Below are 17,812 nucleotides of genomic sequence, written 5' to 3' on the forward strand. Positions count from 1 at the left end.
TCATAAAGGAACTGGCAGAAGAACTCTCAGAACCGCTGTCTATTCTCTTTGAGCAATCATGGAGGACGGGGGAAGTGCCAGATGACAGGAGGAGGGCTAATGTTGTCCCTATCTTCAAAAAGGGTAAAAAGGAGGAACCTGGGAACTACAGACCAGTCAGTTTGACATCAATCCCAGGGAAAATTCTGGAGCAGATGATAAAGCAATCAGTCTGTAAGCACTTTGAAAACAATGCAATGATTACTCTAAGCCAACATGGATTTGTCAAGAACAAATCCTGCCAGACGAATCTGATCTCATTTTTTGATCAAGTCACCTCCCTTGTGGACTGTGGGAATGCTTTAGACATCATATACCTCGACTTCAGCAAAGCTTTCGACAAAGTGCCCCATGATATCCTGATGAGCATACTAGCTCAAAGTGGGCTAGATGAAACAACGATCCGGTGGATCTACAGTTGGCTACAGAATCGAACTCAAAGAGTGCTTCTCAATGGGACCTTCTCAAACTGGGGAGAGGTAACGAGCGGGGTACCGCAGGGCTCAGTCCTGGGCCCAGCGCTCTTCAACATTTTTATTAAGGACTTGGAGGAGGAGGTGCAGGGAATGCTGATCAAATTTGCAGATGACACAAAATTGGGCAGGATAGCTAATACTTTGTAAGACAGAAACCAAATTCAAAGTGATCTGGATAGACTGGAGCGCTGGGCAGAAAACAACAGAATGACATTTAATAGGGATCAATGCCAAGTTCTGCACCTAGGAAAAAGAAACCAAATGCACAGTTACAAGATGGGGAATATGTGGCTCAACAACACAACAAGCGAGAAGGATCATGGAATTGTTGTCGATCACAAGCTGAATATGAGCCAACAATGTGATGTGGCTGCAAAAAAGGCCAATGCTATTTTGGGCTGCATCAATAGAAGCATAGCTTCCAAATCCCGGGAAGTACTAGTTCCCCTCTACTCTGCAATGGTTAGGCCTCATCTGGAGTACTGTGTCCAGTTCTGGGCACCACACTTGAAGAAGGATGCAGACAAACTGGAGAGGGTTCAGAGGAGGGCAACAAAGATGATCAGGGGACTGGAAACAAGGCCCTGTGAGGAAAGACTGAAAGACCTGGGCATGTTTAGCCTTGAGAAGAGAAGACTGGGGGGAGACATGGTAGTGCTCTAAGTACTTTCAAGTACTTTCAAGTACTTGAAAGGTTGTCACAGAGAGGAAGGCCAGGATCTCTTCTTGATCATCCCAGACTGCAGGACACGGAATAATGGGCTCAAGTTACAGGAAGCCAGATTCCGGCTGAACATCAGGAGAAACGTCCTGACTGTTAGAGCAATACGACAATGGAACCCATTCCCTCGGGAGGTGGTGGGCTCTCCCACACTGGAGGCATTCAAGACGAGGCTGGACAGCCACCTGTCAGGGATGCTCTGACTTGGATCCTGCATTAAGTAGGGGCTTGGACTCGATGGCCTTGCAGGCCCCTTCCAACCCTACTATTCTATGATTCTATGATTTATACCTTGCAAGGGGGGGGGCATTTTCCTCAATACACACATTTTTTTGCGCATTATTAAATATACACATTTTTTTCTAAGAACTGTACACTGCTGAGATACAGTTTTATGTGCACATTTCCCTAATATGTACATTTTTGTACACATTTTTCCTGAGATGAGCTTGCAAAAATGCAGATTTTGGAATGCAACTCTCTGTCTCAGCTCCCTGAAAGGCTCAGGTGGCGCAAATCCATTTAAAAAAATCAATGGAGCAAATTTATCATCCATCCAGAGAGCTTTGGCTATTGGGTAGAATATGAATATGATAAATGAATGAATGAATAAAATACCTACTTGAAATGTTAAAAAAATTGAATGTGGAAGTAAGCAAAACTGAGAGATTTGTCCCTCCAAGCAGAGGCGTGCTCAGCTCTTAAAAGTCTGGGTTTGTTTTCCTGTGTATTCAGTAGTAATTGTGGTGCTGAATTAGGTTGCCACCTCTTTTGTTCTGACAGGCTCCTCGCCTTTAACAGCCACATGGCAGGCAGGGTGACCAGGGTCCTCTCCATGCTGGGAGTAGCTGGACCTATTGAATTTGGCCAGTGAGAATTTGGGTGAGAATCTTGTTCAGTTCTCTTTTTGATAGGAACTTGCCAAAATTTGTAGGTTTCTTCATAAATGGGATGGAAAGAAGTTGAGATTTTAAGAAATCTGAATGTGGAAGGAAGCGAAAGTGACAGATTTGTCCATTCCTAAGCTCAGAGGCAGGGTAGCCAAGAAAGAGGGCAGTAGGCTAGGAAGTAGGGAATTATGTGTGTGAGGCATGGGACACAGGCAGGGAGGGAAAGCAGAGGGGCTGTGCAAAGTATGTGTTAGGGGAGATACTGGCTGAGGAGAGATTTATAGAGGAATTTATGGAGGACCAGTGGTGTGGGTGGAACATTTTCCAAGGAAAATTTTTGAGAAACTTTTCTAACGCTTTATTTTTCTGTGGAAAAATTCCCATTTCATACGTTCTTTAGTAACAATGAATATACACCAATTGCAAATGCAATATTAGCTGCGCTTGGCAGTTCCAAAGTTGTAATTCATATGTTGGGTGCCCCAACAACCTTAGTGGAAGAGAATTCTGTTGAAACAGATGAGTGGCTGTCAGCATATGGTGCACAGTTCTTTGAGTTGCCAAAACTAATTAGTTTGTTAACAATTTTCCGTACCTTTGTTTTTTTCTTAAATCTAAACAATTGAAGGGAAGGACATATCTTTAATTTTTTTACAAGTATCCCAATTAAAAATTCTACAAATTGTAACATTTAAATCACATGTGCTTTAATTGTTTTCCTGAAGTATTTCAGGCCACATACTTGTGGTGAATCAAGACAAAAAATTAACAGAGTCCTTTTTTTAAAGCTTTGTTTACTAAATGCAAGTAAAGGACACATGCTAAATTTTCTCATTCTCTAGTGCAGGTTCCCTCAACCTGGTGCCCTCCAGATGTCTGGCTGTTGTTGTTCTTATAGATCATCAGCTTTAGAGCATAAGAAAATTTTGCAATGCAAATTGGAAGTTTTCCTATGAAAATTAGCCTTATCTGCATCAGAATTTTTCCCAGAAAAAAATTCCAATTCAAAATTTTCCGGAAAACCCACATCAGCCCTAGCACTGAGAGGCGGGGGTACCTGCAGGCAAGGAGCAGACTACAAATAAGCAGCAGGGGGCCAAATTTCACCCACTAGTTTAAACTTATGTCTGCTGGTCCCTAGAAGAACACATAACTGGAACCCCTACCCCCTGATGACAGGTGAGATCCAATTCTCTGTGTATTCACCACCTCTATGGGTTGCTATTCCTGGTGCCAAATTTGGACATCCTGCAAATTTGGACTTTTTTTTTTCATCCTTTATTAATAAAAGAAAAGTTGCAGGTCAAAAGGCATCAATAAAACCCTGCATGCATTTCTATTTCCGAAGGAGTGAACGCCTTTCTGTCCCTGGCCCCTGGGCAAATGCAAGCTCAGGCAAATGGAGATCAATCTGCGCAATTTATTTTGGCTGCAAAAGGGCACCCCACCGTTGTTAGAATAAAACTCGAATTCTGCTTCTGGGGCCCTAAAGTAGTCATTTTTGAAATTTAAAAAGTGGGATAGGAGAGAGATCTGGAAGTTCCAGCCAGTGCTGACCTTCCTGCAGAACGCTCTTCGTTGGACCCTCAACCCAGCTGGGAGTTCTTAAGAGCACTTTGTTCGCCTTTCCACCTCATACCTGTTGGTGGGAGGAGGCGACAAGACCGTTATTGAGGGAGGAGAGGGGAGGGGGCATTCTGCCCCCAAGGTGCACGCTTCTTTACTCTTCCCGGCCACACCAAGGTCCACCGAGAGCTCCCTCACCACAGTTCCCCCCCCATCCCCGGCCCACTTACTTGCGATTGCGCTCTTTCACCACCATGCGGGTCATGCTCTGGATACACTGCGCCCGGTAGTTTTCGTAGTGCGTCTCCCGCGTCACGTCCTTCAGGTCTTGCATGTGGGTCCTCACGAGCATGGTGCGCAGCTTGACAAAGTCGCAGTGCATGGGGTTCTCCACTGGCAGGAGGACAAGTGTAATTCAGTGTGCAGCAATGGCCACTCGCCGTACTAGATGTCTTTGGAACCAGACCAATCCATAGAGGATTGGAGAGCCAGCATGGTGTAGTGGCAAGAGTGTTGGACTAGGAGCTGGGAGATCTGGGTTCTAGTCCCCACTTGGGCATGGAAGCTCACTGGGTGACTTTGGGCCAGTCACAAACTCTCAGCCCAACCCACCTCACAGGGTTGTTGTTATGAGGATAAAATGGAGAGGAGGGGGATCATGTAAGCCGCCTTGGGTTCCTTGCAAGAGGAAAAAAGACGGGGTATAAATGCAATTAGATAGATAGATAGATAGATAGATAGATAGATAGATAGATAGATAGATAGATTAGATTAGATAGAGGATGATCACAGAAACCCAGAGTTGGAAGGGGCCGCTGAGGCCTTTGAGTCCACCCCCTTGCTCTGTGCAGGAATCCACTTCCAAGCTTCCCTGACGGGTGGCTGCCCAGTCTCTGCCTGAAGACCTCCAGGTCAACATCCGTAACTGGACATTAATTCAAACCAGGGGGAACCTCGTCAAGGTTTTTGCAGGATTCTGTATGATGCCTGCAAACAGTGATCCCAGCAGACAGGCCTGGCCCTGCTTAAGAACATACGAAGAGCCCTGCTGGATCAGACCCAGGGTCCATCTAGTCCAGCATTCTGTTCACACAGTGGCCAACCAGCTGTTGACTGGGAACCCACAAGCAGGGCATGAGTGCAACAGCACTGTCCCACCCATGTTCCCCAGCAACTGGTGCTTCCCTCTGTGCAGGCAGCGGCACAGAGCCACGAGCCATGATGACACTGCAGGTTACCTTCCACGATGCCCCAAGGGTACAGCCTCCCACGGATCCGTCGGCCTTTGGCCTCCACAACCGTGTTGCTGCCGATCACAGCGAAAGGGATGCTCTCCTGCAAGAGAAGGGGAGCAATGAGCAACCCGCCAGCATGGCAGGGGCCCACACCCAACTTGATCTGGTGCCTCATCTTGGTCTGGTGCGAGGAGAGAGCAAGACGCTGCACAGGAGACTGTCCGGTGTAGCCTCAAGTGAGGAAATGGCCATCGTGGAATTTGCTTGCTCACGAGCACCAATAATCAGTTGAGGTGCCTAGAACTAATAAGTACCAATAATCAGTTGACATGTCTAGAACCGTGCTGCTTGCTAACGACCAACCCAATCAGTTGGCATGACTGGAACTGTGATGCTTGCCGAATGGATCTTCAGTACATCACAGAGTTCCTTCAATCAGCACGGATGGTCAGTGGCCTTGCACAGGACTCGGGAGAAGCACTGTGGGGGGACGCCTGTGTTTACAGCTGACTGAGAGAAAAGGAGCTTTGTTAGGAGCCCAAGTGTGGACGCTGTCAGGACCATCGGAAGCTGCCTTATACCGAGTCACTGTCTGCACCCACTGGCAGAAGCTGTCCAGGGTTTTAGACAAGGGTGTTGCCCAGGCCTACCTGGAGATTCCGGGGATTGAACCTGGGACGTTTCGCATGCAAAGCCGGGGCTCTGCCACTGAGCCACGGCCCCTTCCTAGCATGCTCCAGGACCTGGCAAGGAATCTGGGAGCAACCTCTCAGACCAAGTGGCATGACCACCTGTGGGGGAGAGCTGGCGAAGTATCTTGCCACAGCAGGGCTCCGCTCGGTCCCACCTGCCTGTCTTCCACTGGAGCCAGGCTCTGTGCCCGGCCGTGCAGCATCTGTGTTGGTAAGGCAAGTCGGGAACATAGTGGCCGTTTGCAAGTAAGAGGAACACCGAAAGCTCCTGCACACTGAGTCATGTCCCTGGCAAACGAGGAGCAGGGCTGAGATGCGGGAGAGCGCACTGGCAAAGGAGCTGCGGCTGCAGGCGGCCGCCTCTCCCTGGGCCACCTTCCTTGCCGTGGAGCAAGCACCGCTTCGGCCTGAAGCTGTTCTGCCAAACCAGGCCCATCGCCGTGCCCGTCCCAGCGCGGGCTTCTACTGGCGCCTCCTCCGCCACCTCACCTTGAGGGCTTGATCCTGCAGCTTGAAATCCTCATCTTCATCTGAATCACAGTCAGGAAACTGGTAGATCCGGATGCCAAACTGATCGATCTCATCACGGATCTGGAGAAGAAGCAGCAGGCTGGCAGCTGATGGAGCGCAGTCACGGCTTAGAGCAGGGCCAGGCAACCACAAGTACCATCATCCCAACCATTGGCCAGGTTGGCTGGGACTGATGGGAGTTGTGGTCCAAAAAATCTGGAGGGCATCTGGTTGTCTCCCCTTGGCTCAGAGCCACAGTTCCTGCCACTTGAGGGCCAAATCACAGCCTCCGCAGACCTGGTGCCCTCCCAATGCGTTGAACTACAGCCCCCATCAGACCTAGCCAACATAGCTAATGGCTAGGAGTGATGGGAGTTGTAGTCCAACACCTCTGGAGGGTACCAGGTTAAGGAAGGCTGTCTTACAGCATTAACTTTGACCGTCAACCCACTAAACAGCAGAGAAATGCCTCTCCTCCTCCTCCAGTGTCAGGCCCATCTGGAAAGGGCTTGATGTGGGGCCAGGCTGTGGGGGGGAGCCTCTTTGGCATTTTCAAATGTTGGCCAACGGGCCCCCTGCCTCCCCCAGTTTGGACTGGGCCAGGAGGGAGGCGGGGGCCCATCAGCCAGCATTTGAAATGCCAAAGAGGCTCCCCTCCCGCAGCCTGGCCCCACATCCAGCCCCTTCTCGATGGGCCTGGGAGGAGGCAACCGAGAAAACCAAGGCCATCTGTTCAATCAGATTACAATGGACAAATTCCTGGAAGGAAAGGCGAGCAGTGGCTCTGAGTCCTGGTGGCTCCATGCCACCTCCAGGATCAGAGGCAGTGAGCCTCTGTGTACCGGTTGCTGGGGAACCTGGGCGGAAGGGTGCTGTTGCCCTCATGTCCTGCTTGTGGGCTTCCCGTGGGCAGCTGGCTGGCCACTGTGTGAACAGAATGCTGGACTAGATGGACCCTTGGCCTGATCCAGCAGGGCTCTTCTTATGTTCTGATGCTCTTACATCCCCTAACTGCATGTTATCAATAGCAAGTCATGGAAGGCTGTGGAACACACACTGTGGGGTGTTCCCAAGGTGCAGGCTGCACATCTTGCAAGCCAATGACCATGCTGGCTGGGGATTGTGGGAGTTGTAGTCCAACACACCTGGAAGGCACCAGGTTGGGAGAGGCTGCCTGATAGAAATCTGTGGCGTATCCAGACTTGAAACGTGTCTCCGGCTGCCCATCCAAAAAGGATATTGTAGAACTAAAAAACGCGCTGGGGGGGATGTTCTGGGTGTCGGAGCACTTTCCTTACAACTGCTCCCCCTCCAGGTGTTTTGGACTGCAACTCCCATCACCTCCAGCCAGCATGACCAATGGCCAAGGCTGATGGGAAGTGTCGTCCCAAACATTCAGGTGGCAGCTGCCCTACAGAAGCAGGCATTCGGGGCTTTTTAGTGTAGGGGAGAAACGCGACGGGGCGGGGGGACACCCTAAGGGGTTAATGCAGCCACTAGCGAACGGACCCAGCTTCGCACATTGACACCGTGAGGCTTTCCACACACCTCGCATCTACCAGCGCCGGTGAGCTGCCCCTCCTGAGTGCAGCCAGGTCTGCTGGAGCAGCCCCTGCACTGGTGCACCTCTACAGCCCCTGAAGAAGGGGCCTGGCCACTCCATTCCTCTGAAAGGGGGGCTACCGCACAGGTCTACCACCCAGTCCTTTGGACTCTCCCTTCTGGCTTCAAACTGTGTGGGCTGCAAAACTGTGCTGGTGAGGGAAGCCTGCCACCTACTGACTGAAAACGTTGCTGCAAGCTTCAACCACGTGGACACATTTCAATTAATTAACATCAACTGATGCTTTGTACAAACAAAATGGTCCCACGGCGCAAACCCCTAGGTCCCTTTCACATGCATGCCAAGTTTCAAATGTCTACGTTCCATGGTCTTGGTGCTACGGTGGTGACTGGTGGACGGACAGACCCATATCCTCTTTCATTATTATAGATGGAGAAAGGAGAGAGAGACAGAGACTCTTCTCCCTCCCTCATCGTATTGGGTCACCCTATGAAATTTACTGGCAGGGGATTCAGGGCAGACCAAAGGAGGGGCTTCTTTGCAGAGCCCATCATCTCATATATGGAACCCACGACCCCGAGAAGCGGCTCAGGACCACCATTTTAGATGGCTTGAAAGGCAATGGGGCAAATTCAAGGACCATAAAGGTCGATCTAGTCCAGATGGCTCAATGGAACCTTCCCGACCAGGGGCAGTCTACCTCCAGGAGCTGCTGCTTTCCCACCCCTGCTGCGGGGCTTCCTGTTGGGGCATCTCGTTGACCACAGCAGGAAACAGGATACTGGACTGAATGACAGGCCTTCAGTCTGATCCAGCAGGGCTTGTCTTTGGATCTTCTGCCTGGCTCAGGTTACAGCAGCCTTCTTCAACCTTCCCCAACCTGGTGCCCTCCTGGTGTGTTGGACTGGCTGGGGCACGCTGGGAGTTGTAGTCCAACACATCTGGAGGACACCAGGTTGGGGAAGGCTGGGTTATGCCCAGGCACACTGGGCCGGAGAAGCGGCCCCGGTCGGGCTGCCCCATAACTCCGTGTCACCCAGGAAAGGGGTAGGGCGTGTAACCATCCCCCCCAACACACGCACATGCACACGCACCTTGTTTTTCATCCGATCCACCTCAGAGGGCATCAGAGTGTCCGCTTTGGCCAAGACAGGAACGATGTTCACGCGCTGGTGGAGAGCTTTCATGAACTCGACATCCAGAGGCCGCAGCCTGCCAAGAAAGGGATGGCCCACATCTCAAGAGCACACCATGCACACAGAGCACGGCAAGGGGGCTGGGGGCGGGGGGGGCATGAGGAAGAAGCACTGCCCTGCAGCCATCGTCTTTTCTGACCAACGAGCACAGCGGCACTGGGGTGACCGACACAGCCAATTCTTTTGCAACATCGTTCAAATGCACCTCCTCCTTCAAATTACTTAATAGGTTACACAGATTTGCAGGGGCAGCGCCACGGGTGGGCACGGTCAGGCATTTGCCGGGGGCCCACAACCCAGCAGGGGCCCGCTGCCAAGAGTGTTCCTCCTCTTCACCACTGCAACCTGGTCATTCCCCTGCCTCTCGCTCCGGCCCAGACAATGGTGGCAATGAGGACGAGGAGGAGGAGCAGGAGATGCCGCAGCTGACTTGCCCCCTGGCTCTCTGCCTGCCGAGCAAGCAAGTGGGAGCAGTGAGGAGAAAGAGGTGGTTCTCCAGCTTTGGGGTGAGTTATTCCCCACTCTAGAAGGTTGAAATGCCTCTCCAAAGGCTTCGTTACCGCCAGTAAGAGCCTTTAGCTAGGCGATGCCGGCATTTTGGCCCTTCCCTTTTGCCCCGCCCAACACCAGGATGCAGCCCTCAAGAGCTTCTCCGAAACAGAATTCAGCCCTGGGCTGAAAGAGGCTCAACACCTGAGGAACATCAAAGGTCTCCTGAAGAATATCCAAAGGACCCAAAGACCTGGATGGGGCAACAGTCTCCAACCCAGAATCCTGCTCATGGAACTCGCGTTCCCAGGATCCTTTGCAGGATGCCACGACTGCTTACAGTGATGGAAAGCCAGTATATGTCTGTAGTGTAGAGGGGACCCTTAAAGGCTAGGAACAACCGGTTACCATGTCCCCCCTTTGCTTGCTAGCATAGGAGTAGCCCTCTGGCCCGTGACTTCTGAACACATGTCCCAGGATTCGCACCCATGTCCGAAGGGCGAGATGAAATAGAGGCAGCAATGGACCCGGTTGTCTTGGATGTTCTTCCGATTGAGGCCGCTTTCGTCCCGGAAGTACTGTTCAAACTGCTGGTCAATGTAGTCGGCCACAGGTTTCCAGCTGGGGAGGGGGAGAGAGCAGAGCTTTAGCAAGCGGAGCGGAGGAGCGAGACGAGGCAGCCCGCAGTCTGCATCGCTGCTCGAGGCACGGCTGGGAGCAGGTGAGGCTCACGCCTCCCGAGGTGGAGTCCTGCTCTGACCAGAGCGGCTTGGCCAAGTCACACCGTCTGTCCCTGGTCTGTAAATAACACATTCGACATCACAAGGAGGGGCAGAGACAAGGGCGGAACATGGCGCGTTGCCCCATTTGGGGGGAAGGGGAGCAGGACGCGCCAAGGAGGCACGTGGGAGAAATCCGGGGGTCTCCTGGTGCACCTGCCCCCGGCTCATGCTGGCTTGAGCTCTGCTGCAGGGATGCCACTGTGGGTTCCTCCAGGGGGCAGGGCTTGGGCTTCAAGCCCCGCCCCCCGGAGGAATCCCCACTGTTCCCTCTGACCGGAGACTCCGACCTAATGGCAGAAATGCCGGCGGTGGAGAAAGCAGTCGGCACTGGGACAAACATGGCGAATGGCAAAGAGGCGGGGGTTCACAGACGAGGCTGTGGCCAAACCCACTGACATCAGCTGGCCCACGGAGGGCCCGGGGGTGCAATTTGGCCCCCACCGAAAAATGGTGCTGCATCCCTGGCCTGCTATAGGGTCAGGGTGGCAGTTATGCTGGGATCTCTTCACCAGTTCAAATCTTAACCAAAGCCAGAGAAGAATTCAGGCCCCCGAGGATCACCGCTGCTCTGAGAGGCGCACAAGCAGCCCCCAGACTCCACTCCCCAAGGATGCTCGCCACTGTTGTCTTTTCCCCGCTGGGCATGGGCTTTTCTTTTCTCCCAGACAATCTAGAGCGTGGGGGCAGGGGGCTCGGTGGTACAGCTGCTTTGATATATTTTATCCGCACATCAGAAGCTGCCTCACTCCGAGTCAGACCCTTGGTCCTCTAGCCTGGTATTGTTGACACCAGCTGGCAGCAGCGGCTCTCCGGGGTTGCAGGCGGGATTCTTAGAGATGCTGCTGGGGATGCATGCAAAACAGGGGCTCTGCCACTGAACTATGGCTTTCCCCCTAAAACTAAAGTAAGATTCTAGTCCTCATGGTTGTGAATAAGGAGCTGACTGAAATAGGAGCATCAGAAGCTGCGGTCCATCTCGCCTAGTATTGCCAATGCTGACCAGCAGCGGTGGCTCTCTAGGGTTTCAGGCAGGATTCCTTGCCAGGGCTACCTGGAGTTGCTGCCCGGGATAGAACCTGGGACCTTCTGCCACTGAGTTATGACTCTTGCGTCTATATTTAGTCCTGTGCTGGCTGTTGTTTTTGTATTTTATTGTTTTTCCCTTTTGTAATCCACTCTGAGATTGATCGGTTATCGGGAGGATTAAAATAAAAACATACTAAAATTCCTATCTGAGCCCTGGACAAACACGTTTTGATGGCATATCGTGGCGGGGGGGAGGGAGAGAGCAGCTTGTGGTCAGTCGTGTCCTCCTGTCCTAGAGCCTGAACCACCCGCGGCAGCAGGATTGATCTGCCCCGTAGCCATCTGGCCTCTGTCTCTAGCAGACTATTTTTATCTCAGTCTTGGCCCCCATCCAAAGGTCAAGGAGAAGACCAATAGGATTCCCACCCCAGAGTTCTCCACGGCGCTGCCGTAAAGCTGCCGGGGCGAATTCCTCCCCTTTTTTAATCTTTTTTTTTTTTTGCTACTGCTGCTATTTTAATTGGCCCAATAACAAAGTTCTCTGGGAGGATTACAAATAATTGAAAGAATACAATACAGTACAATACAATACAATACAGAATAAGAGCCATGCATGGCTGGCTGGAGCATGCTGGGAATTGTAGGACTTTTTGTCTGTCTAAACATGCATAGGATTGTACCCTCGGTCTCTAAAATGCCTGGGAGAGTAGAAACGCTTTCACCTGATGCTGAAAAGACAACCATGTAGGCGCCAGGCACGTCTCCTTGGGTTGGGCATTCCATAAACAGGGGACCACCACTGGGAAGGCCCTCTCTTGTAGCCTCCCACCCAGCTTCCTTTGGTGGGGGCACCAGGAAAGGGGGCTCTGAAGATGATCCAAGGGGTCTGGGCAGATATATACAGGAGAACGTGTTCCCTTAGATCAGGGGTGTTGAACCTCGGGGGTCCCAATCCAGCCCCAAGTTTTAGTTTAGATACTCTGGTCCCGAGCCATTTCAGGCTTCAAATGTTGACACCAAACCTTGGAATTGGGCCTGGCAATGGACGGGAAGCCAGTGCAGCTGACAAAGCATGGGATTGACTGGAAACTCAGTGAACGCCCTGAAGCTTCTGCCCCATCTTCAAGGGTGGCCCCACATTCAACGCATTGTGGTGACCAGGGAAGGCTTACCATTCGGTGTTGTTGACAGCATCCCCAAAGCCAGGCGTGTCCACAACGGTCAGGCGAAGCTTCACCCCTTTCTCCTCAATGTCCACAATGTGCTTGGTGATCTCCACGGTCTGGAGGATCCGTTCTAGTCATAGAAGGAAGGAGAGATGGGCGGGGGTGGGGGGAGGCCACGGGCCAAGAGGGAGAGGGCGGCAGCTTGCAGTTCCCGTACGTACATTGCTGGAGGCCAAACCCCCTCCGCGACGATGTGGGTCAACACCATCAAAAAGGAGAACAGACCAAGACGGGTCTGCCTGAGCCCAGTGTCTTGTTTCCAGCAGTGGACAGCCAGGTGCCCCTGGGCTTTAGCAGCAGTGCTTTAGGAGTATCTCCTTCCTGTACATGGAGGTTCAGTCTATCTATCAAGGCCAAGAGCTTTCTTCTTCCTCCATGAACAATCCAGGGGAGGGGAACCTCCGGCCGACAGGGCTAATCTGGCCTGCAGAGGTTCCTCATTCGGCTCACGGCGCTTGGGCTCCCTCCATGGGCCTCCCCCACCACCACCTGGAGGCTTCCAAGGGCTTGGGGAGGGGGGAGGGCAAGGAATCTCTTATGCGCTCCGATCCATGATTGGATCAGGCCCTGATCGTTTTCTATCACCATCCAAGTTAGTAGCCGTCGCCACGTCTTTCAGCACTGAGGTCCCGACGTGAGCGAGACATGTGTGCGCATGAAGAAGGTGCTTCTCTTTTGTCCATCATAAACCTATGGAGGACCAGCGTCAGGGGCGGCCTCCGAGGACTAGTGGAAGGAGAGAGGAAGAAAATCCCCCTCTCCCCCACCTACCAACAGAGTTTGGAGCAGGGATGGGGATCATGGCGACGCCAAGATGTTGCTGGGACCCCAACTCCTATCATTCTGGACCATAGGTCTGGCTGGATGGGGCTGATGGGAGTTGGAGTCCCACCACCCCTGCAGGGCATCAGGTTCCCCCACCTCTGACTTAGGGACTTATTAAAATTATGCACGGCCTGGAGAAGATCGATTTTGACCTTTCTCTCTCTCACTTACGATACTAGGATGCAGTGGGGTCGTCCACTGATAGTCAAGGGGCAGCAGCAGGTTAGGGGACAGACATAAGCCTGCAATACCATAATACACTTGAAGAGTCAAGTGTTACTCGCATGAAGGGGCATTCCCTATTGAAAAGGGTGCAGCTGCTCCTAGGTGTAGCACAGCCTCCATGTGCACCTCAACATGCGAAGGGTTTCCTGTTGCAGATGTCTGCATCAGTGCACACAGTATCGGGGACAGGAGGCACAGCACACTTCCCTTCCAACGGGGCTAAAGAACAGACTCACTCGCATAGGTCTCGCACATATTTCCTCTGCCCTCCCCAGCCCCTTTTCCTTGCATGTCGAAGTGGCTGCATGGAAGCCACTCTGGCAGCCTTTTTGTGCCGAGGAGTAGGATAGAAATTAGCACTGTGCGGAAAATGTCTCCAACATTTTTTTTTACCATTCTCATTCAATCTGACAGGGAGGGGGAAAAAACTTCTTTCAAAAAGAAATTCAAAGGAGAAGAACATTTTGGAAAAATTCCCTGGGGCTGGGTTCAGGCTTCTTGTGCTTGGTGGCCAAGGAGTGTGGAGAGCGCCCAAGTGTCCTGTCTTTCACTGTACAATCACGTCTCCAGCAGCCTGTAGCCTCCCCGGCTTCCCACACTTCAATTAAAGCCCAGGGGAAGACATCAGGAGGTAACTCCTCCCATAGGGCTTTTTCAGATCAGAAATGAAGGCAGCCTGGGAGGCTGCAGAGCAATGGAGAGATGTGTGATAGAAACAGGGGAAAGACACACACAGCACCCTCGGTCACCTCACAGGGATTAGGTAAGGTCAAAAAACCCCAACAAAATAAATTATAAATAAATTATAAAATGCCCTGAGAATGAGTCAGAAAAACTGAAGCCTCTTTCATGGGGGAAGAAAATTTTCAGGAAACAGGAGGACAGATTTTGGCATGCCACTGGCTCAACGTCTTCCCTGGAGCGGGATGCAACACTGCGCCCTGCACTGCAACACCTGCACTGTGGGGGATGCAAAACAGGGTCGGATGCCGACACTGCTGAAGCTGCTGCCTCTTGTAGTGGCAGCCCCCAAAATGCTTAGGAAAGAAAGGAAGAAGCTGTTCTACAGTCCCTGCCGATGGCAAGCCCTACCTACCTGTGAGAAACTATTAGAGAATTTCTCCTCCTGCTGGAGAAATTCAGTGAAATTGTTCCATTTCTCTGCCCACAACTAAGGTGGAGAATTTCAATCAGCCATTTGTGCACAGCTATAATAAAAATGTCTTGAAATAAATGATAAATGAATTAATGATACATTTGCTGCCACAGGATGCAGTCATGGCTAAATGGAGCCCCCTGACTGACAGGAAGTCTATCGGTTGGCAAGCTTGCTGGAGGCAACTGCTGGAAACAGGACTCCTGACTAGACAGGCTTTGGTCTGATCCAACAGAGCTCTTCTTACGCTCTTGTCCCCTGGGTCCCTTTCCGAAGGAAAGAGGCCTCTTGCACAGGTCTCCTGCATAAACCCCCTTTTCAGTGGCTACTAGGGTGCCTAGCACACCCCTCCTCCAGCTCTCTGCTGCATCTGGACACAGGGAGAGGGTGGTTCAGAAGCAATGCTTACCTTCTGCATTTAAGAATTTACAATCCTTGTACAGATCCGTAAGAAAGAGGCTGTTCACCAGCGTAGACTTCCCAAGCCCAGACTCTCCTGAGAGAAAGAAAAAAAGAGAGTTGACATTGCTGAGCAGGAAGATGGATCCAAAAGAAGCAGACTTTTTGAAGGAAAGCCAAAAAAGGTTGTGGAGGGGGCATATACAAATGATATATATATTCACACACACAGAGATACAGAGAAATACGCATTTGCAACTTAGAACTAGCACTGTGTAAAATTATTAATATAATTATATGTGAAAAGTTGTTTCAAAATTTGAACAAAAAATTAATACAGATTATATGTGAAATTTATGTTTATAAAAATTGTTTCGAAAACTGAATAAAAATTATTAACACAGAACTGGTGCTGTGCACAGCAAGGAAGTATAGTTAAAGCCAGCCATCAAGTTTCTAGCTCTCTGCCATCCCCAGTTTAGACTGTGGGTCAGTATAAAAAAAGGGCGCTAGGAGCATAAAACTTTCAAAAATCAAAAGCAAAGCTTTAGCTGGGCTTAGATTAATGAGCAGCTGGTATCACTGATCACTGGTATCACCCACAGCTTAAACATGAGATGGTACAGGGCTAGAAACTTGATGGCCAGATTGAACTAGAATTCTTTGTTGTGAACCATGCCCATTTTAACTTGCAACATTTGTGCATCTCAAAAGAAAAGAAAATGGGAACCTTCCCCCACCCTGCCACCCTGCCACCATCCCGATACCTGCAACCATGAGGGTGAAATCAAATCCTTTCTTCACCGACTTCCGATGGACCTGATTAGGGAGTGTTGCAAACCCAACATACTCTTTATCATCCTGTGAGAGGGAGAGAGAGAGATGTAGTTAGGAAACCATCTATCGTAGATAGTTATCTATCATATCCACAAGCACTCAGGGCAGGCAGAAGCTATAAAAACACAAAACACTGCAAGCACAAAACACATACTATATTGTATTGTCAAAGGCAAAAACAACAACAGCCCACTGCTTATAAAATGAAACTACGACACAATCTGTCGGGACGTTCTTCTGCCCAAGCCCACGAAAGAAGCTTCCTGCACAACGGGTCTTCATTTGGGCTGGCAACTGGCCAGGGAAAAACAGCAGCACAGCCCTGGCTTAACTCCTGCGCTCTTAAGAGCAGTTTGGTTTTCAGGAAAGCTAGCACGTCACAGCCCAGCAGTGAATGTTACCAGCAGTTGAGGCCTGCATCATGCTGCTGTTAAAAGGCGAAGGTACAGGGAGACGTTTAAAAGCTGGCAACCCTGCCACGGGCTTGCATGATGAGAGACAGTGTGCTTTAGTCGTGGGAGTGCTGGACCAGGACTTGGGAGATCTGGGTTCCAGTCCCCACCTGGCCATGAAGCTCCCTGGGTGACTCTGGGCCAGTCACAGGCTCTCAGCCTAACCTACCTCACAGGGTTGTTGAGAGGATAAAATGGGGAGGAGGAGGGCCTTGTAAGCTGCCTTGGGCTCCTTGGAGGAAAAGGCAGGATATAAATGTAACAGATTAATAACAATAAATAAACACACTTCCTCTCCAGATGTCGCCCTGTGCAAAGTAGTGGAGGGGAGATGCCCATGGGATTTCCAGCCACTGACACCAGCATCTCTGGGGCCAGCCCTTTGCTTACTATGGGTCAAGGAGTGCACCAGGGGTCACATTCATGATCAGGAGACGCAGCCCCACACGCACATACAGGCGGGTTCCACGTGTCCCAGGGGTGGCAATCCTAGCCTTGGGAACGCCACAGATTCCAAGGGCCACGGCCAGGCAGCGCCCATGCAGCAGGAGAGCTCAGCAGCAGCGGAGTCGGGAGAGGGCGGCCAGAGATGCTGTACCTCGTCAGAATCATATGGGTCCAGCCTGCCCCAGGGGCTTCTGGGCCGGGATGGACTTGAGGGCGCTGGAGCAGCCATGTGCTGCTGCTGCAAGTTGAGAGGCCGCGGGCAATGGGAGGCCTTCAGGCCCTTCTCCTCCACGGCATCGCTGGGCGTGGCCCCAAGTGCCACACTGGTGAACATCTCAGGCTCCAGGCAGCTGGGGCCTTCGTCCCTTCGGATCTTGCCCACCTCCACGCGACAGAAGGTCTCCTCTGCAGGATAATCTCTGAGGAACTGGACCAGCTCAGCCTCTTCCGAGTCTTCCTTCAGGAGATGCTTGATCTGGGTGGGGAAAGGTGGCAGCAGAGGCCGTGTGAAGAAAGCAGGGAGAGGGAGGAAGACAGAGCGAGAGCGTGGGCATGAGCAGGGGAGGCGGAAGAGGGAAGCATCATTTCTCGGGGGAGGCTGGTGGCTCCGATGTCGGTGGGGTGGTGAACTGGCTCCAGGCTTCAGTCAGAGCTCTGAGGGAGCTCTCCGAGGTGTGCATTCATCGCCCCACGGACATCGGAGCCACCGGCCTCCCCTGCTGCTTCTATTACTCATGAAGTCCTCCTGGTGCCTTTCGTACATGGCAGCAGCAGGAGCCTGGCGGCCGAGCCAGCGCTGCAGGGGTGCCGAACCTCTCTCCGCCCGAGGGCCGAATTCCATTCCAGAGCTCTCGGAGGGCTGCGGTCCAGAGACGGGTGAGGCCAAAGACAAAAGGGGCAGGCCAGCCTGCTTTAGCCTGAAGCTCTTCTTGCCTTCCGAGAGGCATTTCAGCCTTTTAGGGTAGGGGGAAACCCACACAAAATCCAAAGAGCCACTAAATGATCAGTAGTCAGGGGGAAGGGGAGGGGGCCTGGCCATCTGGGGGTGCCGGAAGGCTG

The 17,812-nt window shown here is 51.8% G+C and overlaps 1 protein-coding gene across 1 annotated transcript in view; it reads right to left on the reverse strand.

The window, feature by feature from the left end:
* The window catches only part of SEPTIN4 (septin 4), a 56,054-nt gene that overhangs the window by 12,876 nt on the left and 25,366 nt on the right, over positions 1-17,812 (reverse strand). The window contains exons 2-10 of the mRNA XM_084823073.1: positions 16,905-17,228; positions 15,785-15,878; positions 15,028-15,114; positions 12,359-12,482; positions 9,865-9,999; positions 8,788-8,905; positions 6,109-6,210; positions 4,931-5,027; positions 3,923-4,085 (exon numbers count right to left, since the gene is read on the reverse strand). Coding sequence (XP_084679199.1) covers positions 3,923-4,085; positions 4,931-5,027; positions 6,109-6,210; positions 8,788-8,905; positions 9,865-9,999; positions 12,359-12,482; positions 15,028-15,114; positions 15,785-15,878; positions 16,905-17,228 — 1,244 coding nt within the window. The remainder of the gene's footprint in view (positions 1-3,922; positions 4,086-4,930; positions 5,028-6,108; positions 6,211-8,787; positions 8,906-9,864; positions 10,000-12,358; positions 12,483-15,027; positions 15,115-15,784; positions 15,879-16,904; positions 17,229-17,812) is intronic.

The sequence above is a fragment of the Heloderma suspectum genome, chromosome 16, assembly GCF_057233095.1.
Source record: "Heloderma suspectum isolate Gila_16-S chromosome 16, 16-S_ref, whole genome shotgun sequence".
Lineage (NCBI taxonomy): Eukaryota > Metazoa > Chordata > Lepidosauria > Squamata > Helodermatidae > Heloderma > Heloderma suspectum.